At 40.4% G+C, this 15,530-nt stretch overlaps 1 protein-coding gene across 2 annotated transcripts in view; it reads left to right on the forward strand.

Moving 5' to 3' along the window:
- The first annotated feature begins 1,384 nt into the window (after positions 1-1,384).
- The window catches only part of LOC127568741 (DEP domain-containing protein 1A-like), a 42,580-nt gene continuing 28,434 nt past the window's right edge, over positions 1,385-15,530 (forward strand). The window contains exons 1-4 of one of the 2 annotated variants that reach the window (XM_052012831.1): positions 1,385-1,583; positions 4,677-4,942; positions 5,980-6,109; positions 14,256-14,377. In XM_052012831.1, the coding sequence (XP_051868791.1) occupies positions 1,536-1,583; positions 4,677-4,942; positions 5,980-6,109; positions 14,256-14,377 (566 nt within the window). In that variant the 5' untranslated portion in view covers positions 1,385-1,535. The remainder of the gene's footprint in view (positions 1,584-4,676; positions 4,943-5,979; positions 6,110-14,255; positions 14,378-15,530) is intronic. The other variant, XM_052012832.1, reaches the window with a different exon arrangement.

Genomic DNA, 15,530 nt, shown 5'->3' on the forward strand with positions numbered 1-15,530 from the left:
TGAATCTATCCATTTCCCTGGTTAATGTCTGAAATTGAACTGGTCTGCATGCAACCTTGCAACATGAACCCAAACTGAATTGCCATTTCATCTGGAAAAAATCTTTGGGTCCCTGGATGGTGAGAAGGGAAAAGATAAAAGGACAGGCAATGCACCTGCTACTGTTTCTGGGGATGGGGTATTATGGAACTGAGAAATAGGGAAGTCATGTTAAAATCTTGGTTATACCACACTTGGAAATAAATTCAGTTGGGGGGAGAAATGTCTGACTTAACCAAGTCAGGACTCATTGAGAGAGAGTGAGGCTAGTAGGGAAACAGAAAGGAAGAATTATAATAAGAAATATAAGGATGAATATTGAAGGGCTGTAATTAGAAGACATGAGGGGTAAACTATTTAGGACCGAGGAAAAATTTTACCACTCAGTGGTCTGTAAATCTTTGGAATTTAAGTATCTAAACCACAAGGTTATGGCTGCTCAGATATTGTTTAGATCAAGGGCATTGCAGATACATGCAATGGTGTTGAGATTGATAATAAACTAAGACACTGAATGACAGAGCAGGTTTGAGAGGGTATTGGCCCTAATTCTTGCTCTGCATCTTCCACTCTTCTGTTATTTGTGGGTATCCCTTTTCTAAAAAAAAGTGCTCAGAACCTCATCGCTAGTCAGTGTTAATCATGCTATATAGTAGCAGCAGCAAAGTGTACTTTGCTGAAGATATTAATTTCATTGACTTTCAGGCAAAGAACTTTTAGGTTTCTTAAAAGTGATAGTGATGAAAATGGAGCAACCCACCGCCTCTTAATAGCGTTGTATAAGCGAAGGAATCCCTTAAGAAATCAATCCACGAGTTTGGAGTGGTCGTAGTCGGGTAGAAACTGTGCCAGGATGGGAAAACGTGAAAAGACAATTGCTATTTCTGTTCACAAACACAGTACAGACACTCAAATCAGGCTGACTGATTACATAACCATAATCCGGTTAACATTGCACCTTCCTGGAAACTCTGCTGCTTCTCAGCTGAGACACAGAATTCTGCAACAACAGTATTCCACCATATTTAAAAACAGTAAATTCTTCCACAAATTGATCTGTTGTCCACTTTAACTCTTTACACAAATTCTGCCTAACCTGCCGACTATTTCCAGCCTTTTCTGTTTTTATTTCCGACTTCCTGCACCCTCAGTATTTTACATTTCCGGAAAAGTTGCTCAATTTTTTTAAAAAATCTCATAACATGTAATTACTTACATTCAGATATTAATTATTTACATTATTTGCATTAATCAACAAGCAACGAACGACTTTTGGACCTGAACACACGCTGAGCAACAAACGGCTATTTTCCATATTAGGAGAGGTCGCGTGGGAGTTTCAACCAATGAGCAGCAGGAGAGCGCTCGAGCTCGGGATTCAAACGCTCGCAATGGCTGGAGCTCGGGTTTTGTGTTTGCTGTCGTCTCCAGCCGCTGTGGCTGGAACTGGCCAGTGGGTTCATCACTGATTATTACCGGATCTTAACTGGAAGGTTATGGAAAGCCGTATTATATCACCCGGCCCGTATAGGGCTACGAAGCTGGTAAGTTATTTTATGATGTCTGCAGGGAAAAAAAACATTCTTGACCCAGAAGCCGTCTTCGTTTTGGAGAGGGATTGGGGTTCTGAGTAGGAACTGGGTTGAGGAAGTTTCCCCCATGGAAAGCACGGCTTTATTAGCAATATATTTGATGGGTATGCAACAGCTTATCCAGGAGCTGTTTTGAAAGAGGTCAGTTTGAAAGAGCTGAGAATCGATGTAAATTAGCAATGGCGAGTGTAAGTATGTGTTGGCGCAGGACAAGGTGATCCTTCCAATTCCACGGATGATGCCTGGCCAGCGTGGGACCATAGCTAAAATGATTTACGAGGCACTCGGTCCTTGCCGGAGCTGAAACGTCTCCAGAGCGCCTGTGAATTTATTAAAAAGTAAGCGAGGAGCAAAAGAAAAACTACAAATGATGGAATCCGAAACAAGACCAGAATTATTTTTAACTGTTCTGATCCCTGTTCACGGGTGCTACCTGACCTTGAACTTCCGACATTTTACGTTTTTGTATTGATGCTTGATGACAACTTGCGTCACCCTGATTAAGATGGGGCTGTTGACATAGTAATTAGCCTGATTTAATATTCTGTTCTGTATGGCCGGGTCATACCTGGGAAACTTGTGTTATTTTTGAGTAACTGTCAGTGTACTTTTCATTGCACTGGAAAGCCTAGCTGTTGGTATTCCTTATTCTGGGACAGCAATCTTCACTACGGCCAAGACGTTGTCAGGGTTTATCTTTTTACTCTAATCCTAAAGCTATTTTTGATGTGAGAAATAATTTTTTGTTCAAAATTTGGGGGGGAAGACCCGAATTCAGAGATGTAGTAGAGAAAGGAAGATAGATAGTTATCAGCATTTCTTGACCTGGTATAATGGAACCTCAAGGGGTCTGGAAACAATCCGAGACTATTTCCAGAAGCCTCTCCTGACTTTGTTCTTCCAGTATGATAGCCACAGATGGTAAGAGAATCTGGAACATCAGCTAAAACATTATTATGATATCTTGCTATTGCTTGACTGGGTATGAGAGACAACCTTCCCTATTTTGACACATCCACAGATATTAATGAAAAGGGCTTTGTAGGGTTGGCTGAGCTGGGTTAATTTTTCTTCATTAAATCTAGTGTCTAGTTTGATACCAGCTTTTTTGTTTTGTAAGGATTTGATATAACTGCGTAACTTTCTAGGTCTTTTCAGAGGTCATTTAATAATAAACCATATTGTTGTGGGTCTGTCATATGGTCTACACCTTGTTGCAGTCTGGTGGAATAACTCGATTTTGCTATGTTAGCCATACCTTCCAGTCAACTTTGGGCATTGAGAAAACCACCTCAGCTCACCATTCATTAGCTCTGATGGCCGTGTTAGTTTCAGTGCCAAGTGCTGCAGTGGTTGACTGGTGTTTTCTGTGTGCTGTTTCCTCTCTGCTTGGCTGGAAGTCTTGTGGACAGAAGGTGCTCACAGAGAGCATGAAGAGAGATGGCTGAGAAAGTAAAAAAGGTGCAGCTCCAACAGTGGATGGGAGAATCTCAGCAGAACTGGCTTGATACCAGCATTTTGTTTGTAGTTTGGAGTGTGTTTTGTAGTTTGATTTTTTTTAATGAAGATTTTTTTTTAAATGGTTCTATATAATTTTTAGATTTCCTCTGAAAGATGGGAGCAAAAGTAGGCAATGGGCCCTTAAATCCTGCTGTGCTATTCTTCCATTTGTGAACCCTTTCTCTCATCGCTTTCTCAATTTAATGAATTAGGCCCCTTTATCTATTGAATATTTTTTGATTATTTATGCCTCTTAGATTTTTGTTTACTATTTGCTTTTTTTTACTTTATCCTGCTGTTTTTCTGTGTTTTGTCATTATAAAACACTATCTTACTGCATTACATAAACACTGCTACACAAGATCTACTTTTTTTTTAAATTAAGTTACTTTGTGCTGAGATTCAGCAATGATGGACAATTGAAGAGTTTTAGGGAAGAAAATGTGCCATATCAATACATCTATTGAGCTCAAGAGTTGGTCAACCTACACCTCTGCTCCATCTTTCTTGTCTTTTATTTTGAACTGGCTTCTTTCTTATCCAATTGACTTCAACAATATATTGAATTTATGTAGTAAACACACCAAATTGCTTCAGAGGAGCATTATCTGACAAAATTTAAGAAAATAACTTGGAGACCAAAATCTTAGTCAAAGGTAGGTTTCACAGAATGGTTTGAAGACTTTTGGAGACTAGGTCCTTGGTAGCTGAGGGCATGTCCACTCATTTTGGACCTTCAAAACAGGAAATCTACAGGAGCAAAGGTACAATAGTTGTAGGGCTAAAGGAGGTTGGGATGCAGCCATGGAAGGATTTGGAAAATGGCAACATGTTATATAACGAAGACTTCCCAGACCAGAAGTCAATGTAGTTCATCCTAAAAGTACAAGGGTGATCAGTGAATGGAATTTTTACAAAATAGGATAATGACATTTTAGAATGAGGTTACATTTATAGATGGTGAAAGATATGAGGTGACAAATATATAGACAAATCCGAAGAGTCCTAAACATCTGTTTATGAGCATTGTTCTGTGGAAATGAATGTGCAATAAAAAATAACCATCAGTTCGAAGGGTAGTGCAATTATATAAAATTTTATTCAGTGCTTATAATTAGATGATGAGAGAAGGATTGCTTCTCAGAAAAACATGTCAATTCAAAATGGGAGACAGCAGAAAAGTTTTAGAACCTCTATTTGCAGAATACTTTAATGTACTGGGAACCATGCGATGCTCTGAAGTTGTGGCTGTTATTACTTTCAAGGAAGTCATTTATAGCATCTATCATGATGCAATCAGTGAGGAGACTGATACACATTGTCCTTTTTTAACACAATTATTGAAATTATTGCTTGTGAAACTGGAAGTATTTCCTTCTGTCTTTTTGTTTCATGTTGTGCTTCAGATGAGGTATTAGAAATGTATTGCAATCAATAGGTGACCATTTTATAAAGCCTTAACTGTGTTTAAAACTACTTCAGTCCAATGTTGTCAAATGTCACAGTACCATAATATAAGTGTTTTCTTCATTTTTTTTTCTCCAGTGGAATGAATTGATCAAGCTGTTTAGGGCAGGAATGCCTTTGAAGAAACATACTGTGCGCTTGAGAAAATACAATAACTGTTTTACTGCTTCGGAGGCAGTTGATTGGCTGCATGAGCTGCTGAGAAATAACAGTAACTTTGGGCCAGATGTGACCAGACAACAGACTCTGCAACTGTTAAGAAAGTTTTTGAAGAATCGTGTGATTGAGGATATAAAAGGAAGATGGGGAGCAGAGAATGTGGATGATAACAGTCAGTTATATAGGTAAGAAAGGAGGGGAGAATTTTGCATTTGAATATTGTTTATTGCATTTCTTGGAATATCTGAGAGCGCTTTACAAACAATGAGTTATTTTCTAAAGTAGTACAGTCATGATTGAACTGTAGGCTAATGCATACAGTGAAATCCCATGATGTTGAGGGGGGAAAATCTAGTTAATTTGGTGATACGAGGTACATTTCAAGGTTTATTTCTTTATTTTGGGTAAAGTGGTGATACATTTTTGCACCCTGCCATAAATTTAGTTCTCCCACCCCTGACTTCCCTGACAACTCTGAGGCCAAACTAGGTAGGTTGTAATCTTGGCAATATTTGGTCCTGAGATCTACAGTGCCATCTACAAAACAACCTATCTGTACCTTCATATTGTCAGTCAATCCTACCCCTGCCTTAGTTGATCTGCTGAAGCCTAAATTATTGCCATCATTACTTCTAGGCTTGACTGTCCTTATGCTCTCTTTGCTGTCTTTTGGAGGTGCAATAATTACTCGCTATAAACTTGATGTCATCCGATACCTCACTACACAATATTATTCATCCATCAAGTCTTCTTGTTAACTTGCACTGGCTTTTATCATGAATGCCTTGATCTTAAAATCCATGTTTTCAAACCTCTTCATTATCTCACCTGTTCCAAACTTTATAATCTCCTCCAACCTTGCAATCCTCCAGGAAATGTGTATTCCTCTAATTCTGGCCTTTTCTTCTTTGCTTTTTCTTAAGCTCTCTACTGGAGCCATGCCTCCAGCTATTAAGGCCCAAGATCTCGAATTCCCTCCATAAATCTATATACCACCTCCTCCTCCTCAGACACTTCTTAAATCAACTTTGACCAAGATTTTAAGTAACATAACTAATTTATTCTGGCTCCTCAGTCAGATTTTGTATGGTATCCTTCTGGTTTGTCTTGCCATGTTAAAGTTGCTGCATAAAAGCAGTTGCTTTTGGTTTACCTAATTTATTACTTACCTTTCATTAATGTTGTTTGATTGAAAATAGTGTATTAATGTTCTGTTAAACAGATTCCCTACTACATCCCCACTGAAAGTTGTTCCTAGCCATCCTCCATTTTACCAAAAAAATACAACTGGAATGAGCAACAAGAAGAAAAGTCAATTTTGTCCATTGCCCAAGGAGGTTAAAATTCCTCAGGTATTATTGGATTAACTTTTTTGATCTAGAAATTAATGAATAGGATTACACTGTATTACATTGCTATCTTATTTCCAAAACTACATATTCTGGCAAAAAAGTACATTTGTTTTGTTACACCAATGTAATTTTAAGCTAGGTACTCCTATTGCTAATGTTCTTTTATTATGTGTTTATTTTTTCATTGTTTACACTGATAAATTAAAATAATGGATGGTTATATCTGTTTGATTTGCATGCCATCTTGAATTTTCAAAATATTTTATGCCTCCATGGCATTGCACCGTTAGTTAAGGAATGCATTACTTCAGTACTGAGAGAGGATATCCCAGAAGACTCCTCAAATGAGGCCATATGGTTAGAGATTAGCAACAAAAAGGTGTATAACAGACTACCAAACAATCAATCGGCAATAGAGGAAAAGATATGTAGGCAAATAGCAGAGGGATGTGACTAAAAATAACTATAACTCTATAGTGCTAGAGGATTTCAATTTCCCAAATATTAACTGGGATTGCCTTAGCGTAAGATGCTCAGGGTAGAATCTTTGAGGTGTATACAGGAGAGCTTTTCGTCACAATATATAGATAGACCAATGAGGGAAGGAGCATTACTGGATCTTGTCTTGGGGAATGTAACTGGTCAGGTGAAGGGAGTGTTAGTGGGGGAGTGTTTTTTGAGATAGTGGTCATAACTTCATATAATTCAAAGTGGTTATGGGAAAAAGATGGGGATAGTCTAGGATTAAACTTCTTAAATTGGGGGAAGGCCAATTTCATTAAAATAAAACAGGACCTGGCAAAGATAGACTAAGAGCATCTACTTACAGGTTAACCTACATCTGCACAATGGGAAGCTTTCAAAAGAGAAATAACAAGAGTTAAGGGTCCAAATCCGTAGACAGATTAACCACAGCCATCTTCTACAAACCCACTGACTCCCACAGTTACCTTGACTACAACTCTTCCCACCCTGTCACTTGTAAGGACGCCTTCCCCTTTTCCCAGTTCCTCTGCCTCACCACATCTGTTCCCATGATGAGGCTTTCCATTCTAGGACATCAGAGATATCCTCCTTTTTCAGTCACCAGGGTTTTCCTTCCATCACCATCAATGCTGCCCTTACCCATATCTCCTCCAGTTCCCACACATCTGTCCTCACTCCCACCGCCTACCGACATAACGGGGACAGGGTTCCCCTTGTCCTCACCTACCACCCCACGAGCCTCCCTATCCAACACATCATTCTCCTCAACTTCTACCACCTCCAATGGGATCCTACCACCAGACTCATCTTCCCCTCACCCCCTCTCTTTGCTTTCCGAAGGGACCGTGCTACACCTGTCCCTACACCTCCTCCCTCACCACCATTCAGGGTCCCAGACAATCCTTCCAGGTGAGGCAGCGCTTCACATGTGAGTCTGAGGGTGACATTTATTGCATTCGCCACTCCCAGTATGGTCTCCTGTACATTGGTGAGACCCGATGCAGATTGGGTGACTGCTTCATCAAGCACCTTCGCTCTGTCCACTGCAACAGCCAGGACCTTCCGGTGGCCACCCACTTCAATTCCATGTCCCACATACTGACATGTCTATACATGGCCTCCTCTACTACCATGTTGAGGCCAGATGCAGGTTGGAGGAACAACACCTCGTATTCCGCCTTGGGAGTCTCCAACCTGATGGCCGCAACATTAATTTCTCTAACTTCCGGTAACTCCACCCCTTTTTCTTTCCCCCCACACCACCCCCCCCCCCCCCTTTGTCTTCCCTTATTCCTCTGGCTCCCTTCCCCTGCCTTGATGACCTGCCCATTCTCCTCTCCTCCCCTCCCCCATCCTTTATTTCACGGTCCACTGCCCTCTCCTACTGGATTCTTCCTCCTTCAGCCCTTTGCCTCTTCTGCCTATCACCTCTCAGCTTATTACATCTTCTCCCTCTTCCCCCACCCACTGACCTTCACCCCCCCATCACCTGAACTCACCCATCCTCTGCCTGTGTGTGCTCCTCCCCCTCCCCCATATTTCCCTCCATGGATGCTGCCTGACCTGCCGAGTTCCTCCAGCACTTTGTGTATTGCTTAGCGTTAAGGATTATCGTCTTCCTGTAAGGGTGAAAGCCAAGGGGATAAGTACAGGGAACACTGGACGTTGAAGAATATCAAGGGTTGCATAAAGAGGTAAAAAGGAAGCATATGGCAGGTAGAGTCATAGAGTTATACAACAGGGGAAAAAGGCCCTTTGGCCCTACTGGTCCATGCTGACCAAGATGCCCCATCCAAGCTAATCCCATTTGCCAGCGTTTGGCCCATAACCTTCTAAACCTTTCCAACCCATGTAGCTGTCCAATTGTCTTTTAAAAGTTGTTATTATACCTGCCTCAACCACTTCCTCTGGCAGCTCATTCCACATAGATACCACCCTGTGTGTTTATATATTTAAAAAGTTAGCCCTTAAGTTCCTCTTAAATGTTTCCCCTCTTACCTTAAGCCTATGCCCTCTAGTTCTTGATTCCCCTACTCTGGGGCGGTGGGGGGGGGGGGTGGTGGGAAGACTGAGTGCATTCACCCAATCTATGCCCCTCATGATTTTATACACTTCTATAATATCACCTGTCAGTCTCCTACGCTCTAAGGAATAAAGTCCTAGCCTGAACAACCTCTCCGTATAACTTAGTCCCTCAAGTGTTGGCAGCATTCTTGTAAATCCTTTCTGCACTCTTTCCAGTTTAGTTACGTCTTTCCTATAGCAGGGTGATCAAAGCAATACTCCAAGTGCGGCTTTGTCACCTTCCTGTACAGCCACACTATGATTTCCCAATTTTTATACTCAATGCCCTGACTGATGAAGGCCAGCATGCCAAAAGCCCCCTTCACCACCCTGTCTACCTGTGACTCCACTTTCAGTGAACCATGTACTTGTACTCCAAGGCCCCTCTGTTCTACAACACTCCCCAGGGCACTGCTGTTGACTGTGAAAGACCTATCCGGATTTGACATTCCAAAATGCAGCACCTCGCGCTTATCTAAATTAAACTCCATTTGCCATTCCTCGGCCCACCTACTCAGCTGATCAAGATCCCCCTGTAATTTTTGATAACCACCTTCATTGTCCACTATAACACCTACTTTAGTGTCATCTGCAAACTTACTAACCATGCTTTGTACATTCTTGTCCAAATCATTGACATAAATGACAAACAATGGGCCCAGCACCAACCCCTGAGGCACACCACTAGTCATGGGCCTCCAGTCTGAGAAACAACCTTCCACCATCACTCTTTGCTTTCTACCATCAAGCCAATTGTGTATCCAATTAGCCAGCTCTCCCTGGGTTCCATGTGATCTAACCTTCCAGAGCAGCCTACCTTGTGGAACCTTATCAAAGGCCTTACTGATATCTATATAAACCACATCTACCGTCCTGCCCTCATCAGCTTTCTTGGTCACCTCATCAAAAAAACTCAATCAAGTTCATAAAAACATGATCTCCCATGCACAAAGCCATGCTGACTACCTCTAATCAACCCCTGTCTTTCCAGATGCACATATCTTATCCCTCAGAATCCTCTCCAGTAACTTGCCTACCACAGGTGTTAGACTTACTGGCCTATAGTTCCCAGGTTTTTCTTTTGCCACCCTTCTTAAATAAAGGCATAACATTCACTACCCTCCAGTTTACTGGCACCTCAGCCATGGCTAACAATGATGCAAATACCTCAGCCAGGGTTCCCACAATTTCTTCTCTAGCCTTGGATATACTTGGTCAGGTCCTAGAGATTTGTCTACCTTATACCTCTTAAGACATCCAGCACCACCTCTACTGTAATGCAGACTATCCCCAAGATCTCCCTGTTTACTTTTCCTAGTTCCAAAGTCCTCATGTCTGTCTTCATGGTAAAAACAGAGGGGAAATATTCATCAGGAACCTTTCCCATCTCCTGTGGCTCTGCACAAAGATGGCCCCTTTGGTCTTTGAGGGGCCCTATTCCCTCTCTAATTACTCTTCTTCCCTTAGCACACTTAGGAAAAAATCTTTTAGATTTTCCTTAATAGTGTCTGCCAAGGTTATCTCATGCCCCCTTTTTTCCCTCCTGCTTTCCTTCTTGAATACACTCCTGCATCCCTTGTACTCTTCCAGAGATTTGCTTGGTCCCATCTGCCTGTACCTGACCCATGCCTCTTCCTTCCTGGCCAGGGCCTCAATATCCCTCGTCATCCAGAGTTCCCTTCTCCTACCAGCCTTGCCCTTCACTCTAATAGGAATGTGCAGACCTTGAGCTCTCACTTTCTCATCTTTAAAAGCCTCCCACTTGTCTGTGGTCCCTTTACCTGCAAACAACCTATTCCAATCAACCTTTGCAAGCTCCTATCTGATACAGTTAAAATTTGCCTTGTCCCAATTTAGAACTTGGACATGTGGACCAGTTCTGTCCCTTTCCATAACTATTTTAAAACTAATAGAACACTTTGATCCCAAAGTGCTCCCACACTGTCACCCCAGTCACTTGCCCCACCCTATTACCCAAGAGTAGGTCGAGCTTTGCTGTCTCCCTAGTAGGGCCCTCTATATATTGCCCAGGGAAAGTTTCCTGAACACACTTAACAAATTCCACCCCTAAAGTACAGAGAACTAAAGATGGGGGAGGCCCGTCAAGAGTATAAAAAGTGTAGGGAGATGCTTACAAAGGAAGTTAGGAAACCAAAGAGGGGTCACAAAATATTACTGACAGATGGGATTAAGGAAAATCTGAAGGCATTGTATAAGTATTCTAAGAGCAAAAGAATAACGGAAAGAGTGGGGCCCATTTGGAACAAGAGGGGCAATCTGTATATGAAGCCAGAATATACAGTTTAGGTCCTATATGAATATATTTCATCATTATTCACAAAGAAAACAGACGTTGACGGTGAAGGTTAAATTCTAGCGTGAGTCTCCATATATAAAGAGGAAGTGCTCAACGCCTTGGCGGTCTTAAAGGTGAATAAATCCCCAGGGCCAGGTGAGATTTATCTTGAGCTGTTATGAGAGCAAGGGAAGAGATTGCAGGGCGACCTTTTTCCACCCAGGGAGTGGTGGGTATCTGGAACACTCTGCTGGAGAGAGTAGTAGAAGCTGAGTCACTAACATTATTTAAGAGGCATCTAGACAAGCACTTGAATCGCTTAGACTTTGAAGGCTATGGGCCACGTCCTGGAAGATGGAATTAATACAGATGGGTGCTCATTGGTTGGTATGGACACAGTAGGCCAAATGCCCTGTTTCCATGCTGTGTGACTCTGTTTTGTATATCATTTTATTCTGGTGGCTGTATTTGATTTTTACATCAGTGTATTGCCTTTGTAAATGGTCAAAATTATTCAATTGATTTTGGGTTTGAATGAGCAAATGCCAAAGTAGTAAGATGTATGTGGGATGGGTAAGACCTTACTATAACACATGGTCACTTTTGTATGAGTCATTTGGCATTTACCAGTTCTCCTCACAGAAAACAATTTAACATGAAGTCTAAGGCAAAGTGAGGTGAATAGTCTTTTTCCAGCTGGAATTTTAAAGAATCTCTAATTCTGGTATTGACTTTCCAGCTCTATCATATGTTTGTATCTTGATTTTAAGCAACCTTTTAGTCTTCCCCATTGATACATTACCATTGAAACATCAAGATTCTAAGGGGGATTGATGAAGAGGCTGCATCTTCTCAGTGGAGAGTCCTAAACTCTGGGGCATAAATGGTCAGCTATCTGAGATGAATATAATCAAGGCTCTCAGCTGAAGATTTCTGCATGTTAAAGGAATCAGAGGATATAAAAATCAAGTGAGAAAATGGATGAGGCACAGAATAGAGCATAATTTTCTTGAATGGTGGAGTAGGATCCAAGGCTTTATGGCCAGCTTCTGTTTGGTTCATTTCACCTGCTCAAGTATCAGCAACTTGAGGATTTCTGTAAGTATGTAAACACGATTTTCCAAACCTCCAGACAGCTGATTGCCTCTGGGGATTTTCCTGTCCGCACTCCATTGTTAGGCTATTGATGAGGTCCAAAAGTGGTGCAGTTTTTGTTGCGACTTTGTTTGCTCTAGCCACACCACATAATGGAACACACAATAGAGATTTGGAATGACTCTAAGAAAGTTGCCACTCAAATCTGCTTAAGTATGAAATTACCAGGTATGGGAATGGCAAATGTGTATCATTTGCAGCTTCTGGGAAATTCTGAATTATTATCAAGCTTAATGATTGCCAAATCAAGATGTGTGGTTTGTGTTTTTAAAAGAGATGCAGCACAATCTTTGTTAGATGTGTAGTAAAAATGAGAAGCTGAAGGGATGGAAGATTTAGAACCATAGAACACTACAGCACAGAAAACAGGCCATTCGGCCCTTCTGGTCTGTGCCGAAACGGTACTCCACTGCTCCCATTTATCTGCACCCAGTCTATAACCCTCCAGACCTCTCCCGTCCATGTATCTATCCAAATTATTCTTAAAACTCAAGAGTGAGCCCGCATTTACTACATCAGATGGCAGCCCGTTCCATATTCCCACCACTCTTTGAGTGAAGAAGTTCCCCCTAATGTTCCCCCTAAACTTTTCCCCTTTCACCCCTAAAGCCATGTCCTCTCGTACTTATCTCTCCTAATCTAGGTGGAAAGAGCCTACTCGCATTAACTCGGTCTATACTCATAATTTTGCAAACCTCTATCAAATCTCCCCTCATTCTTCTGCGCTGCAAGGAATAAAGTCCTAACCTGTTCAATCTTTCCCTGTAACTCAACTCCTGAAGACCTGGCAACATTCTAGTAAATCTCCTCTGCACTCTTTCAATCTTACAAATATCCTTCCTATAGTTAAGTGACCAGAACTACACACAATACTCCAAATTTGGCCTCCCCAATGTCTTGTACAACCTCACCATAACATCCCAACTCCTATACTCAATACTTTTGATTTAAGAATGCCAGGATGCCAAAAGCCGCCTTTACAACCCTGTCTACCTGCAACGCCACTTTCAGGGAATTATGTCTGAACTCCCAGATCCCTTTGTTCCTCTGCACTCCTAAGTGCCCTACCATTTACTGTGTATGTCCTACCTTGATTTGTCCTTCCAAAATGCAACACATTTTGCATTAAATTCAAAATTTGCATTTTAAAGTAAAATGAATTAAATAATTTTATGAAATGGAAGTCCAAAATGCAACACAAATGCGTTAAATTCCATCTGCCATTTTCTGGTCCATTCTTCCACTTGGTTCAGAACCCTCTGCAAGCTTTGAAAGCCTTCCTCACTGTCCACTATGCCTCCAATCTTAATATCATCAGCAAACTTGCTGACCCAATTTACCACATTATCACCTAGATCATTGATATAGACAACAAACAACAATGGCCCCAGCACAGATCCCTGAGGCACGCCACTAGTCACAGGCCTCCAGTCATCCACTACCACTCTCTGTCTTCTCCCACACAGCCAATTTTGAATGCAGTTGATGAATTTCCCAACCTATGCTTGATTTTAAAAAAAAATTCACATGATGATCTCTTTAGATTTGCAAAATATTCTATTTTATTTTATTTAATAAAGAATGTGTCATTCCATTTTTGGGTAACCAGAAACTGTGGCCCTTAAGTGTTTTGGTTTGGAAATCACATGCCTAGTAATGAGGTTTATGCATGATAGAACCCTAGCTAACTCTTTTAAAAAGAAAAATAATGGTTTAACTGGATGGTTCCTTGATTAATTCAAGTAGATCAATTCATTTTGTCTTTTCTTGCTTTGGGCTACCAATCCATTTTGCCACTGTGGAGACAAGTGTGCATTTTAGAAGGTTATTTTGTAAATCCAATGTTAAAGAAATTAGAAGGTTTAGGAAATAGTCCCTAAACATAAATGCTTGTATGTTCCGATACTGGTCAGAAAAACTGGCTTTGATTTGTCCACTGCCCACTATCTTTAAACTATCTAAGGTGTTGTTGATGACCATTGTAAATCATTTCCTGCTGCTGGAGTTTGGTTTTCCTCCTGTTTGGGTTCAGATAAGTAAAGAATCAGGCTACATTTACCATGTGCTAATATTTTGTTTTACAAAAGAGCTCTTATTTAAACTGATTTTTGTTGGTTCATTTGAAATTTGTGTATTTATTGCAAGGTGAATACTGAAGAATTGGATAAGGAGGTTCCAGTGGTCACTTCTGATGAACACTTGACGCATGTCAGACCAGTTACTCAAAGTGACATTGAAGAAGCTTGGAGAGAAATTGTACTTAATCAGTAAGTTATGATGTACCAAAACAGACAAAATTTAGAATGATAGTCCACTGTGAAACTTCTGAACTGGAACTGTTCGTGGTCATTATTAACCGAGATTGCATCAAGACTTCCATTTCATAATATTATTTAATTCATTTTACTTTAAACCAAAATTTCACGTTTGTTTTTAGTTCTTTAGCTTGTTCTCCATATTTCTTCTTAATTTGCCATATCTAATTTTACAGCAATTGAATACTTTGAAATGTGTATCCAATGAAAGCTCTATGTAAACATTTTGTTTCCTCCATATAACCTTGCATTTTTTTTAAAGAAACTGATCTATAGAAAAGTCCTAGCCATGTTTATACTACCATCCCTTAAAACTACAAATTGGCCCTCCAAGAGGAAAAAAGGTTTAAAATGATTTCATCTAAAATCAATCCATTCAAGCTTCTGTATTTTGCTCTTCTTGAGTGAAACTGATGCAGTCCATTCTCATTCTAAGCATTTAATCTTTAGGCAATATTTTTGTGCTTCTAGTCAAGTGCTTCTAGTCAAGTACTTCAAAGTTTCCAGCTAGAGCTGGCTATAGAAAATTCCAAAACTGCATTCGCGGTTACGACAATAGAATTGTAAAGGCTAAACATTTAAGGAATTAATACATAGTTTACAACAAAAACAGAAGAAAAATGATCTAACAGTGGCTAATGAGGGAAGTTCAAGGGAATACCAGATCAAAGGAAGGGACTTTTTTCATATTGTGTTAAAAGAGCAATGAATCTGGGAAATTTTCGAAATTTGGGAAAGAAAGACCAATACATGATAAGGAAAGGAAAAGTAAAATATCAGTTTTTTTGCTGAGCTTCTATTGATTATGTTAACAAAAAAATGAATAGCAGAAGTTAATATGGGATCTTTTCAGATAGACAGGAGGAATAAGACTGGTGAATAAGGAAATAGCAGAAGTTAAATATATATTGTGTCTAAGTCCACACATCAAACCTCATGGAAATAATGGAGAACACTTGGTCTAGAGTGAAAGAGTTGAAAGAAATTGGCATGTTCTTTTTAACATGAAAGGATAGGAGAAATTGGTAGGATCAAAAGTCTATAAATCCCCAGAAATTAATGATCACCATAGCAAGATTTTGAAAGGTGAGGTCAATGGAAATGC

Source organism: Pristis pectinata, chromosome 3 (genome assembly GCF_009764475.1).
Source record: "Pristis pectinata isolate sPriPec2 chromosome 3, sPriPec2.1.pri, whole genome shotgun sequence".
Taxonomy (NCBI): domain Eukaryota; kingdom Metazoa; phylum Chordata; class Chondrichthyes; order Rhinopristiformes; family Pristidae; genus Pristis; species Pristis pectinata.